Below are 14,490 nucleotides of genomic sequence, written 5' to 3'. Positions count from 1 at the left end.
GTGAGATCCTGTTTCAAAATAAAGAATAAAAAAGGGGGCTGGGGTATAGCTCAGAGATAGGATACCCCTGGGTTCAATCTCCAGTACTGCAAAAGAAAGAAAGAAAGAGAGAAAGAAAGAAAGAAAGAAAGAAAGAAAGAGAGAAAGAAGTTAATAAATTCTCGCTAAGTTGCTGAGGCTGGCCTTGAACCTGCAATCCTCCTGTCTCAGCCTCCCAAGTACTGGGATGGGATTGCAGGTATGTACCACCATGCCCAGCTCACAGAATAAACTTTCAAAGAAATTGAGTTACCTCAATTTCCTCCCTGCCCCCTCCTAACCCAGTAGATTTCCGGAAGAAGAAATACAAATGGCTGATAACATGAACATATGTTAAACTTGCTCCACAATCAAGAAAATGCAGATTGAAATCGAGTTGGACCAACATTTCGCACTCCTCTGTTATCAAGCGGTACAACGCCCTACAATGGGAAAAACTGGAGAGGATGTGGAAACCGGCTCTCTCCTCCGTTGGAAGGGTAGACATTTAAATCAGCAAACCCGTTTCTAAAACATCCAGCAACGACTAGAAAATATACTGATGCCCCAAGCCAGCACTTTGTTGCTGTTGTTTTGCGAGTCTGGGGGTGGAACCCAGGGGCATCTACCTCCAAGCCACACCCCAGCCCCATTTTATTCTTTTATTTTGAAACAGAGTCTCACTAAGTTGCACAGGGCCTCATTAAGTAGCTGAGGCTGGCCACGAACCTGCAATCCTCCAGTCTTCGCCTCCCAAGTACTGGGATTGCAAGTGTGTGCCACCGCGCTCGGCTTAGCACTTGCACGTAGGCAGCCGTCTGACCTGGGGAAGGTCAGCGCGTGGCACAGGGAAATGGCAGGCAGGCTGTGTTGCTGGAGCGGAGGGAGAGAGGAGGGTGCGGGCCCATGGAGAGGCCACCTGCAGGGCCCTGCTCCTCCCAGGCGTGGCTGCAGCGCTATTGAGGGCCCTGCCTAGCCGAGGGACGGATGTTTCAGGAGGATCCTCTGGCTGCCATGGAGAGCAGGCTGCGCCCTACTCCGAGTCGCCCAGGATGAGTAGAACAGCCGTTTCCAGGTCGTGTCTAACCCCACCGCTTTACTGATGAAGCAGGAGTTTGCCACGAGCTATTTCATTTTGAGACCAAGAGCGCCAGGGACCTCCGCCTGCTCTGTACACGTCGACAACCACCATCTGCCCAGCACGACCATAAGGCACAAGTTGACAAATAGCTTATTCATACCAACCCATCAAACTAACTCAGGACCACCCGGACCGGAAACACCAGGCACAGGAGCTTACCAGCGTGCCCCATGTAACCCCCTTGCCTATGACCCCCAGACCGGTCACTGCAGCACCCTGGCCCCGTCACCTGGTCACTGGTCAGGAGTCTGGCCCAGGAGAATCACCACAGAGATGGGCGTCGACCCCGTCCCCGCTCTTCGGCTCAGCGTGGCTTCTCCTGCTGGTGAGGACCCTTGGAACTGGCACTCGTCGGGACCCTCCCATGACAACTCCACAGAGCTGGCCTGTTAAACCCTTATCTGACCGCTACAGTGACTCTTCAGACTGCTATCTCGTCTGCCTCTGCTGTGGGCAGAGCATCCTGTGGGCCTGGGGCCACCTTACCCTTTTCTTGGTCTTCACATATGCCTGTGTATGATCTCGGTCTTCTCTGTATATATGTATGTATGTATGTATGTATGTATAAATGTATATGTATGATATACATCACTGCATTAGTATGATGTGTGACTTGAGTGTTATAGACATGGAAAATCAGGATGGGAATGGAGTTAAAGAAACTGGGATGCCCGGCTCATGGCTACCAGGTGACGCACAGACACTCAGTGAATTGCAACCCAGGAGCCTGCTGAAGCTGGATTTATTGCTATCTGACGAATCGTGCTAGGCAGGAAGACATGGGTGTGTTTGGTCTCCTCCTGGCACAGCTCGCCGGAGCGTAGCCTGTTGAGGGCAGGACAGGAGCTCAAGTTAGCCCGAAGGCCGCCCGCCTGCCACGGCGGCCTGGAGCAGATGCCAGGGGCGGTGGGGAGGTGGGGCCGGATGGTGGAAACAGCCCCGGGTCCTGCTCCCCAGGCCAGGCCACGTGGCTCAGCCTCAGCCACGCACGCCATCCTCCTGGGCAGCGGCTTCCAGGATTCCAGAGGCATCCGAGCCACGTCCTCCAGTTAGCGCCCAAGGAAACCGGCCTCTGCTCAGGCAGGAAGCCCCTCCTTCCTTTTTCTGCCGACTGAAGAGGCCACAGCTATGTTTGTCCGTTTAATTTTGACCATTAAAAGAGCTGATGTTAAAGCTGGGCGTGGTGGCGCACGCTTGTAATCCCTGCGCTTGGGAGGCTGAGACAGGAGGATCACGCAGATTCCAAGCCAGCCTCAGCTACTTAGTGAGGCTCTCAGCAACTTAGTGAGACCCTATTTCCAAATAAAATATAAAAAAGGTCTGGGAGTATACCCTGGAGGTAGAAACGCCCCTGGGTTTCACCCTAATACCACCCATAAATAAATAAATAAAAGAGCTGATGTTAGAGGAAGACCGCAGGGCAGAGCGGCCTGGCCGCCTCTCATCACAAGCATGAAGACACCACGATCGCTTATGAGCGATTCCCGAGACAACATCATCGAAGTCTCTATCGCCTCAAAAACAAACAGTAGAACTAAAACAATAGTGTGAGGCGTGTATGACCCTGGTTTCAGAAGCTAAGAGGGGCCACTGTCTCGTGCCTCTGTGAGAGGGGACCGTCCCCTGCCGTCGTAGGAGGGAGCTTCTCACCCCGTCCTGACTCCAAATGTTTGGTTGGCCATCCCCCTCGCTGGGGCTCTGTAAAGGAAATTTAAAAAAATTATTTGACAAGAACTGGAGTTGTTCTTTGAAATGTACAGGCCACCCAAAGGCTGTCTGAACATACAAGGGTCAGGAAACAAATCCCCAAAGGCAGTCCCTCAGTGTGGCGCGGACGTTCGCAGCCGAGGCTGCTGTGCCCTGAGGGTGGGGACACCCCCGCGGTGATGCCACGGGAGGCCTGCTTCACCCCGCCCTGAGCGCCTCCTGCTGAGCCTCTCTGAAGAGCTCTGCACTGGGGTTTGGTCTGTTCCTCCTTTTTTATTCCTGTTAATCTCCTCTGTGCCCTGCCGACCTCCCTGTGCGTCCCACAGGAGCCAGGCCGGTCCACCCAGTTCAGCACAGGCCCAGTACTTCCTTTCACTGGGGCTGACACCTGCACTCTCAAGGCCCCCCCCCCCCCACCCCTCTGTTTCTGGGGATTGAATTTAGGGACCTTCTATCCCTGAGCTATACCCCCAGCCCTTTTTATTTTAAAACCAGGTCTCACTAAGTTGCTGAGGGTCTTGTAAGTTGCTGAGGCTGGCCTTGAACCCGTGATCCTGTCTCAGCTTCCCAAGAACTGGGGTTACAGGCGTGCGCGTCCGTGCCCGGCTCTTTCTGCAGCTTTATAGCTTTCAGACTTTGAAGTGGATCCTTTTCACGCCTGTAGGTGAGGTGTTTTGCTCCCCGTGGGACACTTCTCAGGTCCACTTAAACACGAGAACTGGGGAGGGCAGTTTTCTTTAGGTGTGAGTCTGTGAAAGGCCTCCTTCCTCTGCCCCCCTCCCTTTCTTGTTAAAGCCTTGAACACTGGAGTCTCAAGTGTCGGTGGTTTTAGGTTTACCTGGTTTTTGGTGAGTGAAAACCCGTAATAACTACAAGGCGGGAACTAAGGCTTGACCCCGGATGCCAGGGTTGGTAATTTCAGTTTGGCACACCACCAGCAACGTGGTTGGCACAGACCTCACACTGCGCCGGTCCTCTGTGGGTCTGAGGGGCTCTCTGGACCTCACTGCACCCTGCTTTCTCGGTTGCTTTCCTCATTGACCTAGAAAAGTGGCATTTTTCTTTGTCAGGAGACGGAACTGGGGCACCCCGAGTGTCTCTGCCACTGAACCAGAGGGTGGCGGGGGCCTGTCAACCCGGGGTCCTCAGTTTCTCCAAATGCAAGGAGAGAAGATGGCGCCCTGTGCAGCTCGCCAGCTGTGGGCTGGAGGGAGGCTCTCACTAAGGGGAGCAGCCAGAGCGACCGGCGGTTTCACCAGGGCTGAGTGAGCATGGTCGAGGGTGGCCGGGGCTACTGAAATGGCGGGCCTTTGAGCACTTCCATGCCCTCGTGGAGTGGAAGGCACAGGTGGACGGGGCGGCCAGAGGGGCCTGGGTCAGAGGTCAGCGCCTAGCTTATCTGCACTGCTGAGCCTGCGGGTCTGGGGGCCTCGCCTCGGGGGCCAGTGGCTTGGGAAGCGGGCCCCTTAATACTTGTGCCCGTGGAGTGAAAACCAGGGCAACCTGCCGCAGCCCCGCCAGGAGCACACACGTTATGATGCGGTCCCCACAAGGGGCCTTTGGGGGGAGAATGTTGAAGTCCTGCAGCAGGGAAGCTGCAGCTCTGAGATTGAGAACCTGCACGGAGAGGCCTGTCTGCGGGGAAGGCTCCTGGCTGGCTCACAGTTCACAGAACCTTCCAGGTTCCCCACTCCCCCATCCTCTACAAGCCCTGTGGAATGCCCTCCTCTGCGGGCAGACCGGCCTGTGTGTGTGTGCGTGCGTGCGTGCGTGTGCGCATGTGTGTGTGTTTACTGGATGTTGCGTCTCTGATTCATTACTTCCCGGCCCACTGCACAGCCGTGAGTGCCTGGAAGGCGGGCCCCAGGCTTGCTCACACTGGGGTCCACCCCGCACTGCCAGCACTTGGCACACACCCAGCCCTCCTCCCAGCCCTCCTCCCTAGCACCGGTCATGCTCAGGGCAGCCCCCTGCAGCGCTGGTGGGGAGACTAGAGCAGAAGACTGCCAGGAAACTTCTCCTTCTTCTAGTGGCTCCCTTCCCACGAGGAAGGCAAATCGAGGCTGGCTACGGCTCAGCCTTCTAGAGCTGATGGGCCAACCTCGAGACACTCTGGGGCAGTGGAGCAGAGGCGGACGCAGTGTCTGGCACCCGTGTGAGCTGCACCGTCCTGTCCGTCACCTCGGTGGCCACGGTTCTGCCACACCGGGCGGGGGCTCTCGGCGGGGATGCTGCGGCCACCGCCTCTTTTGTGGCCCCGGCATCCGTGCCAACTGCCCGGGCCTGGGCCTGGTAGCCCTGGCCATCTAGAATACGCGGGCTGGGGGCTCGAGCCAGGCATCTTGGGCTCGGGCCTGGGGCTGGTGATGGGGTTTGGGAAGGAGGGGAGGGCTCCCAAGGGCTGGGCACGAGGGGGAAGAAACGGGAAGGCAGAGGGTGGCGGAGTCAGGTGGGTGTTGTTCAGGGCCGGTCGCCTTCCACCGCCCGGGCTCCCCACGCACCGCCCTGTCTCTGCCCATGGTGTCCTGGAGAGCTCGGCTCCCAGAACCCAGAACCAGGGTGGGTGGCTTCTGAGTTCTCACTAAAGAGCCGCGTGACCTCCTATCTTCTCCTCCCCAATCACTTCTTTTTGTTCGAAAATTGATTTAATGAGAGTCACAGCTAGGGAAACCGGATGGAAAACACTAAAAATGAGCAAACAAGGAAATGGAGATCAGGCGGGTGCCACAGCCAGGCCACCAGGCACCTGCTCCCTCCCAGCGCTGGGCTCTGAGCTTCCCAGCCGCCGATTCCAAGAGGGAAACAGTTTCTGATCCTCAGGACACTTGGGAAAAGGTGGTTTCCGATCAATTGGATTGGAGCCAGATGTCTTCCGCAGGGCTTTTTTGGAGGAGCTGGAGGTACAGAGGCTGTCGACATTTTTTACACGAGGCCAGCTCACAAAGATGGTAACTAAGGTTGGAAAGCCCCTTCCCTCAGACTCCTCCTCGAGAGCCTGTGTGCTTGGCCACGTGCTCAGCCGACCACTCAGATCCGGCAGAATAGTATCCCGGGACAGCCTCCGTCTTGGGCCTCTTCCTCTTGTTCCTCCTCTGTAGCTCATAACTGGGCGTCACAAAGCACAGGGTGGCAGCTGCCCTCTGTCACAGACTCACAGAGAAGCAACAGTGTGCGCCCGGGCCTTTACCACACACCCCTCCCCAGGGAGGTCGGCACTGCTGGGCAGGAGAGGCCTACGGTGGGCAGGGCATGTGGTGGCCTCTGGCTCACGTCGGGCATCCCCTCTGGGCCCCGAGAGCAGCTCCCGGCCACGGGAGACAGCCACTCCCAGTGCGGGGTTCTCTCTCTCTTTCCCACCTTGGGTCCCCCGGGTGGCCAGGAAGGCTGCGACCCGCAACTAAACATGGGTGTCCCCAAGAGGCGGGCGGGTGCTGGGGAGCAGGCCAGGCCGTGCTGCGTCCTGTGCCGCTGCTGTCCAGGTGTGGCAGCCCTGGGAGCTCTGGGGTCACAGGTGCAGAGGAGACACCTCTGCCCCCTCTCAGTTTCCATTCTGTGCCGAAATCCCCTTCTTTTCACCCGTTTTTTTTTTTTTCCTTCATCTTTTTCTCTTGGCGTCTCTGCAAGGATTGAAACTCACAGCCCCTCAGCTGGAGCACTCTGGTAATTCCCTTCTCGCAGGTTTTGCATGGCCGGCTTGACTCATCTCTCCCCTGGTTCTGCAAGACGACGACCTCTCGTGCCCCTGGTGAACCTCAAGCCCACGCACTCCCGGGATGTGTCAGGTTGCTTCGCCAGTTTCCTGGGGAGACGCCCCTCTTCTCCGGGGGCCGGGATGTTGGGGCCTCCGCTCCGCATACCCATGAACTCCGTCCTGGTTATTTGGGCACACCGCCTCCACCGTCACTGTTGCTCTCCTTTCTACGGGACCCCCCACCTTCCGCTTCGAGAAAGGGGGTGATGGGGTCCGGAGGGGTAAGGATGGGGTGTGGTGGGCTTTTACTATCCCATTGCTGCCCTCCCCCGTCACTGGGTCCTGTGCCAGCTGTCATAACTGCTCCATGCGGGTCAGTGGGTAACAGGAGGGGCACCGGCTGAGTTAACAGCTGGATGGCAAATCGCACCCAAAGTAGTACCCATATGCAAAGCAGCCGGCCCGGAGCGCGCGGACGTCCTGGCCCCGGTCCTCATCCACCCAGACAGCTCAGTGCCGCGGGCGGGGGCACAAGGACAGGCTGCATCTAAATGCACAGCCACGTCCAGGCGTTCTGTCCTTCTGAGAAGGAGGAGGACAGTGTGGACAGAGGGGGTGCCCCGCCGCAAGGCACGACTCAGGATCCTGGGTTCCCGGGAGGCGCAGTCAGGCCCTGACGGGGACGTAAAGGTGCCAGGGTCTCCGTCCTGCACAGCAGAGTCGGCAGACGGGCACAGGACGGGCTCTAGGACTCACTGCTGTAGCTGGTGAGGGGTTTAGAGGAAAGGGCATGTCCTCCCTCCTCCTAGCACTGTTTAAACGCATGTCACAGCCCCGTTGCCACCGAGCACACCTTGTTTTGAGAAGTAGCCATCGGAGGGGATCTGTGATCTGTGGTAGGAAACCCAGCCTCTTACCTCAGCAAGGTGTGACTCTTGGTACTTGCCAACTGGGTTGTTTTTCTTTTTCTTGCAAACCTGTAAGAATGTTTTGTATTGTAAATAGTGATACTTTCTTGATCATCTGTTCCAAGTCCCACCTGAGCCAAATTATTTTTGTCTTGGCTTTGTTCTCGTCTATTTTGTACTACCAAAAGCTGGAAAAATTACATAATAAGTGAGAGATGTTTATCTTTTCTTTTATGGCTTTGGGTTCCTGTGTTACTTATAGATAGAAAGAAAGCTGTCAATTCTCTTACGTTCCAGAAAGAGTTTTGTTTTTGCTTTTTCCTTCTTAGAGAGGTTCTTGGGTTTTCTAGGAACACGAGCACGCAGGGTTCTGCCAGTTCTTTTCTGATTGTCCTCACTGTATTGGTTAAATAACCCTGGATGAAGGGGCTGCGTTCCAGCGGTGACGACCGGCATCCGAGGCAGGTTCCGATGAACTCACACGGCTCCGTTCCAGTATTTCACTATGGGGATTATGTGTTTTAAAGACTTTTGGTGGAAGACTTCATCATAAATATTTCCTGTGTATAAAAAGAAACTCCACTTTCTAAATGAAAAGAAGGGCATTCACTCACCCTGCTTTTTTTTTTTAGCGTGTATTAATTGTACAGCTCATAGGTGCCGTGGGTTTTTTATATTTTTAGCTAACTGTAAACTGTGATGTATTTGAGATAGTACAACTGCTTGATACACATTTATTTCAAATGCTCAGTCAACCGCCCATGAAGTAGAAGGGCAGATGAACGGGAAGAAGCGGGGTCGCAAGGCTCACGGCAAGCTGCGCTGGCACGGCGGAGCTTGCTAACGGCCCGCGGTTGCTGGGGAGAAACCTCTCTTGTGCTTGTGGGATGGGCTGCAGTCATGGTCCTGAGGCAGGGGAGCTTCTGCTGGACGTGCTGTGACCTCGCCCCTGGCCTGCCTGCTGGAGAGGCAGGGGGGGGGGGGGACCTGACACCTTCTGAAAATCAAGGCCAATCAGAGCGCGGCGTTTGTAGGGCATCCTGGGCACCAGGGAAGAGGAATCACAGGCAGCCTGAGCTGGGCTCCAGGGAAGGCAGAGCCCGGGGGCAGCAGAGATGAGGGGCAGCGGCGGAAGGCCGGGAGGAGGATGGGCCAGGCCGTGGCTGTGTGTGGCCACAGCCCCGGACCCCTCCCGGCTTCCTGACCCGGGGCGGGTGCATCTCAGGATCGCCATCTGGGGGTGAAGGCAGGGAGCACACGTCTCCACCAGCGGCTGGGTCAAAGCTGTGTCCCCAGCCGCAGCCTCCCGCATGTGTGTGGCTACTGAGTGCCCACGGAAGAGGCTGGGGTAGCTGATGCCAGGCTGGCCGCCCCCCTCCCCGTGCCGGGCTGACAGGCTCCTCGGGAGGATCCCGAGGACCGAGGGGCTGACGCGGTGTCCCCGAAGTCAGGAAGCTTCTTGGACGTTTCACCACGATGCTGTCTTTAATTCTAGAAGTTGGAGAAGAGAGAGGCTGCCACCTAAGCTGCTGACTGGGCGAGACAGGGGAAGAAGAGCTGCTGGCCGGGCGATGGCACTGGTGACCATGGCCTGCAAAGCCTAGCCTCACTGCTGGGGACTTAGGACCCGTGTGCCCCGAGTCCTCAGGGCTGTTGGCTGGCCGCGCAGAGTGATTGTTCTGCCCCCCACCCCCCATCGAGCTTTAACCACGAGAGCCCTTGCTGGGTGCGGTGGTGTGTACAGGCAACCCCCGGTCTTGCTAGGTTGATGAGACTCACTACTTGCTGAGGGTGTCCTTGTGCCTGCGATCCTCCGGTGTCGGCCTCCCAAGTGCTGGGATTACGGACCACGCCCGGCTGGGAAACTGACTTTGACTTTGGATGCCAGGTGGCCTTGACATCGAACCCCCTGCCATCTGACCTCCTCTACATAAAGCGGGGAGACCCCACACCACGGTCCCCAGGGCAGTGGCGCACACAGGTGCTCCCTCTCAGGGTCTGAAGACGCTGTGCCCACAACACCCTTAATCCCAACAAACTGCCACCCTCTTCCGTGAACATGGGCCGCGGCCTCACAGGAGACCAGCCACACTACCCGCTGAGGGAGGCCCGCCTGGAGAGAACTGTCAGTCACGGCCCTTCCCGGGAGCCCTAACGGACAGCAGAGAAGAAACTAGAGGAGCGTGGTTGCTTTAAGCTGCTGCGACAGGGCTCACCATGGTGCAGCCGGAGATAACACTGCGATTGGCTCTTTAGGGACATGGGACCGTCAGGGCTCCATCACTGTCTCCCACGATCCTCCCTCGCTGGTGGGGTCCTCAGTGTTCTGTCTTGTTAAGACACCCAGGGCCTTGCAGAACAACGTCAACCCATGGCTCCCTGAAGGCCAGGGGAGAACCAGCAGCAACACAGAGTGAAGTGTTTAAATGGTGCTTTATTTACATTTTGGCTGAAGCACAGAAGCAGAAAAAGGGCACTTCAAAGTTTCCTAGCCCAGCTGGGCGTGGTGGCACATGCTTGTAATCCCCGCGCTTGGGAGGCAGAGATAGGAGGATCGCGCAGGTTCGAAGCCAAGCCGTGCGTGCTGGCTTAGGAGACCCTGTTTCCAAATTAAAAAAAAAATGTAAAAATAGGTCTGGGAGTGTAGCCCGGAGGTAGGAGGGCTTCCAGGAACCCCAGTACCACCAAAAAAAAAAAAAAAAAAAAAAAGTTTCCTAGCCCAATCGAGAGCCAGTCACATGGCTGAGCGCGTTCCAAGTCCACATCCTATGTCCCCATGTAGAGCCTCCGGGCGGGCATAAGGCTAAGAAAGGTGAAGGGCGCTCAGCATCACTGAGTGAGGGGCAGGTGTGCAGCAGAGAACACGCGAGCCTCCTCCAGGCACTCACCGGGCAGCACAAAGTGTTTCCTGGCCTTAACATGGAGTCCCTCTTGCTTTGATTGAAGTTAGGCACAGCTGCGGCCTCGAAGCCCAGCCGCAGGGGACAGAGGATGCCCATGCGCCCCGGCAGTGCTCCCCAGGCAGCTCCGTAGCGGGCTAGACCGCGTGCTCGGCACCTCACCAAGGACACGCTAGCCAGCGCTCAGCAGTGTGCTCTGAGCAAGCGTGTGATATGCCAGTGATGGACGTGTGGGCGAGGGACCCATGCGGCTGCGTGGCCCCGGGAGCCCGCCCTCGGCCGAGGGAGGTGGCGCTGGGGAACCGGCCACCGCACCTGAGCCTTCTCTTTCTGCTGTCCTGTGCACGCTGAGCCTCCTGACCAGAGTCTGTGTGTGCCATGGTGGGTGGGGGCCGGAGGCTCAGAAATGATCTGCCCCAACTCTTCTAACATTTAGAGAAAATCATGGCCAAAGAGGCCATTTGTGCCAGGTTAAAGGGTTAACTCGGGCCAGGGGTTTCTACTGTCCTTGTGGCTACTGGGATGGATACCTACAGATGGACATCTGTGTAGTCGTTTCACCTTTTATTTCTAAAATATTATTCTAAGCTGGGTGTGGTGGCGCACGCTTGTAATCCCAGCAATTGAGAGGCTGAGACAGGAGGATCGTGGTTCACAGACAGCCTCAGCCACTTAGTGAGGTCCCTTGCAACTCAGTGAGACCCTGTTTTATAATAAAGAATAAAAAAAAATAGGGCTGAGGATGTAGCTCAGAGGTAGAATACCCCAGGGTTTCATCCCTAGTATCGCAAATAAAATAAAATAGCATTCTAAGCTGGCCTGGTGGCACACACTTATAATCCCAGCATTTGGGAGGCTGAGACAGGAGGACTGTGGTCCGAGGACAGCCTCAGCTATTTAGTAAGGCCCTTTGCAATTCAGTGAGACCCTGTTTCAAAGTAAAGAATAAAAAAAAAAATAGAGCAGGGGGGCGGGTATACCTCTGAGGTAGGATGCCCCTGGGTTATATCCTCAGTACTGAAAAAAAAAAAATCATTCTAAGATTTACTCTTATTTTAGTAGTTTACATGTTCCCATGGCTAGAAATCCCAAACGTAGGCTGGTATGGAGCTTATTGGAGGAACACCCGCCCAGCATGCCTGAAGCCCGGATTCCATCCCACACCACCCAGGAAAAAATCTGAAGGTCGCCCCCCTTTTCCTGTTCTGCAACCTCTTGGGCCCCTCAAAAGACAGGCATCAGCACTGATTCTCTGTGCCCTTTAGGGGTCTGTGCATATAAATACAAAGAAAAATGCACGTCTATCATTTTAAAAAACATATTGCTATGGTTTGAGGATGTGTCATGGTGCCAAAGACCCACACGCTGAAGGCTGGGTCCCTGGGGCTGTGCCCTGGGAGGGCTGTGCCTAGCGGGGGTCCTCTGGTCACTGCGGCCGTGCCCCTGTTCGTCCTCTGTGAGCAGATGCCCTGGCTCATGGCGCCAGCATTGTGCCCCAGCGTGGCTCCCGTGTTTGGATGCCGGCTGGTGCATTCAAAGGTCTGGACTTCTAGGCCTGCTGGATCCTGGACTGGACCTTCCAAAGCCATGAGCTAAACAAGCCTTTTCTCTTTATAACTTCATTGCCTCTGGTACGTCACTGTAGAAACCCAAGGCTGAGCCGCAAGCGACACGCTCTCTGCCTTGCCCTGTGGCTCCACGGCCGACGCGTGCGCTCTCTGCGCCTCTTCCCTTCTGCCGCCTCAGCGTGCGTCACGGGGTGAAGAGCACTTGTCCATATGCCGGAAAATAAAACAAAACACAAAGAAAGCCTTTTACTAAGCCAAGAAAGAGGCAAATTAGGAAATAAAGGGATTGACTCAACACATCTTGTGAAATGTTTCATGTCTGTTAATAACTAAAATGAAAGTTTAAAATATGTATTAAAAAAAAAATGAGGCCGGGCGTGGTGACACACGCTTGTAATCCCAGCACTCGGGAGGCGGAGACCAGAAGATCGTGGCTCTCGGACATCCTCAGCTACTTAGTGAGGCCCTTCACAACTTGGCGAGGCTCTGTTTCAAAAACTAAAAAAAGAATAAAAAATAGGGCCGAGTGTGTAGCTTGGAGGAAGAATGCCCCTGGGTTCCATCCCCAGTGCCACAAAAACAACAACAAAAATATATGTATATATGAAAAGGTTCACTTTTTCATGCCTGCAAATAGTATCTCACTAACACCTAGGTGCCTCGCAGCTATGTAACTCTTCCGAGAAGCAAGCAAGCTGTGGTTTTGGGGTTGAGGATGAGTGGGTGTCCAGCCCGGCCTCTGGCGACCTTGAGGGCCCGCGTAGGTGTGTCTAAAGGTCTCCGAGAGCCCCAGGGTCAAGCTGGAAGTGCAAAGACCTGGCCTCGAGGTCAGCGGGGTCACCTGAGGGCCCTCTGTGGGGGCCACTTTCACACCTGCCCTAGAACACGACGGAGAGTTCCGGCTCCCCAGTGGACGGGGAGGCCGAGCTAGTCCTTTCCAGTTTCTCGCCGGGAAGGAACGGGATGTACTTGCTCAGGTAGACGACCACGTGCCTGTGGAAAAAGTGGCGCAGGTACTTGCGGAACCTCTCGCCCACGAAGGCGTAGACGACGGGGTTGACGCAGCAGTGCGTGTGGGCGATGACCTCCGTCACCTGCAGCGCCACGTCCAGCCGCTTGCTGAGCTCGCAGCTGTTCTGGAAGAAGGCCACCTGGAAGGCCGAGAGGAGGAGGACCAGGTTGTAGGGCGTCCAGAAGAGAAAGAAGACCACCATGATGGCGAAGATGAGGCGGATGGCCTTGTACTTCTTCCGGTTGGGGCACCGCAGCAGCGTCCTGACGATGCCCGAGTAGCAGGCGGCCATGGTCAGCAGCGGCAGGCCGAGGCCCAGCACGTTCATCCGCAGCGCGTGGAAGCGCTTCCAGCTGTCCTCTTGGCCCTCGGGGTAGAGAGGTCCGCACAGGGACCCTTCTTCCTGGAGCTTGTGGAAGACGAATTCAGGGAGGGCCGCCAGCCCCGCCAGGGCCCAGGTGAGCGCGCTGGTGAGGACGCCGAAGGTGACGGTGCGCGCTCGCAGCGCGAACACGGCGTGCACGATGGCCAGGTAGCGGTCGACGGTCAGCAGGATGATGAAGAAGATCTCGCTGTACAGGCCCAGGTAGTACAGGCCGGAGATCAGCGAGCACAGGGCGGGGCCGAAGGCCCACCGGCTCCACAGGACGCCGTGAATCCAGAAGGGCAGCGTGAGCAGGAAGAGCAGGTCGGACACGGCCAGGTTGAGCAGATAGATGTTGGTCAACACCCGGAGCCGCCGGTACTTGGTGAGGACCACGGCGACCAACACGTTACCCAGCAGGCCCACGACCAACACCAGGGAGTAGAGCGGGGGCAGCAGCCGGGCCCCCAGCGCCTTGATGTTCAGCTTTTCACAGGGCAGGCCCTCCCCGTAGTCGTAGGGTGTGGTCCCAATGGCCTCGGTCTCCGCCGCGGGCTCCATCGGGGCCGTGTAGGCTTCCATTCTGCTCGCCCCTGTGACTGAAGAAAACCACACAGGTCAGCAAGCCCCCCTTGCTGAAACGCGCCATGCAGTTGCCAGCAGAGGTGCCGGCGGCAGCCGCAGGCTCGGGGCTTCGTGAGCGAGCATGTGTTCCAAAAGATGGGTCAGAAAGGCCATCGGGGGTTCAGGGGGCTCTGCAGCTTCTGAAGCGCAGTGCATGGTGGGAAAGGAAACAGAACCGCTGTGGGTGCCGGGGAGGAGCGGAACGGATGCCTGCTGAAGCACCAACGATGAGAGGGGGATGCAGAGAGGGAAAGGGCGGCTGCTGCTGATAGAGTGACAAGTGGTGGTACCCTGCATATTTTAGGGTGTTTTGCATTTATGCCTCATGGTTTATGGGGGACTTTCTAAATCATTATCTTCATATTGAAAAGCAGAATGCGGTGGTAGTAGTGATGGTTATCATCACCCACAGCTACGCCTCCCCACGGCCTGCAGCCGTGCTCCCTGAGCTCCTCACAGTAAGGGAGAAACGGAAACTGGAAGAGATTTAGTCATAGATCCCAATCCTCCGAATGAGCCGTTACAGGAGTCAGGGCTAGACCTTCAGCGTCTGTCGC

General features: G+C 56.4%; 1 protein-coding gene across 1 annotated transcript; it reads right to left on the bottom strand.

Moving 5' to 3' along the window:
- Positions 1-12,811: 12,811 nt before the first annotated feature.
- On the bottom strand, positions 12,812-13,891 carry LOC308276515 (C-C chemokine receptor type 3-like; the record flags this gene model as incomplete). The annotated part of the gene is made up of 1 exon (XM_080715333.1): positions 12,812-13,891. One exon carries the CDS (start codon positions 13,889-13,891, stop codon positions 12,812-12,814), a length of 1,080 nt encoding a protein of 359 aa, XP_080571459.1.
- Between the last annotated feature and the right edge of the window lie 599 nt (positions 13,892-14,490).

The sequence above is a fragment of the Muscardinus avellanarius genome (assembly GCF_963383645.1).
Source record: "Muscardinus avellanarius genome assembly, chromosome: 18".
Lineage (NCBI taxonomy): Eukaryota > Metazoa > Chordata > Mammalia > Rodentia > Gliridae > Muscardinus > Muscardinus avellanarius.
The sequence above is the reverse complement of the archived record's forward strand: the minus strand, read 5'-3'. Positions and strand labels throughout refer to the sequence as shown.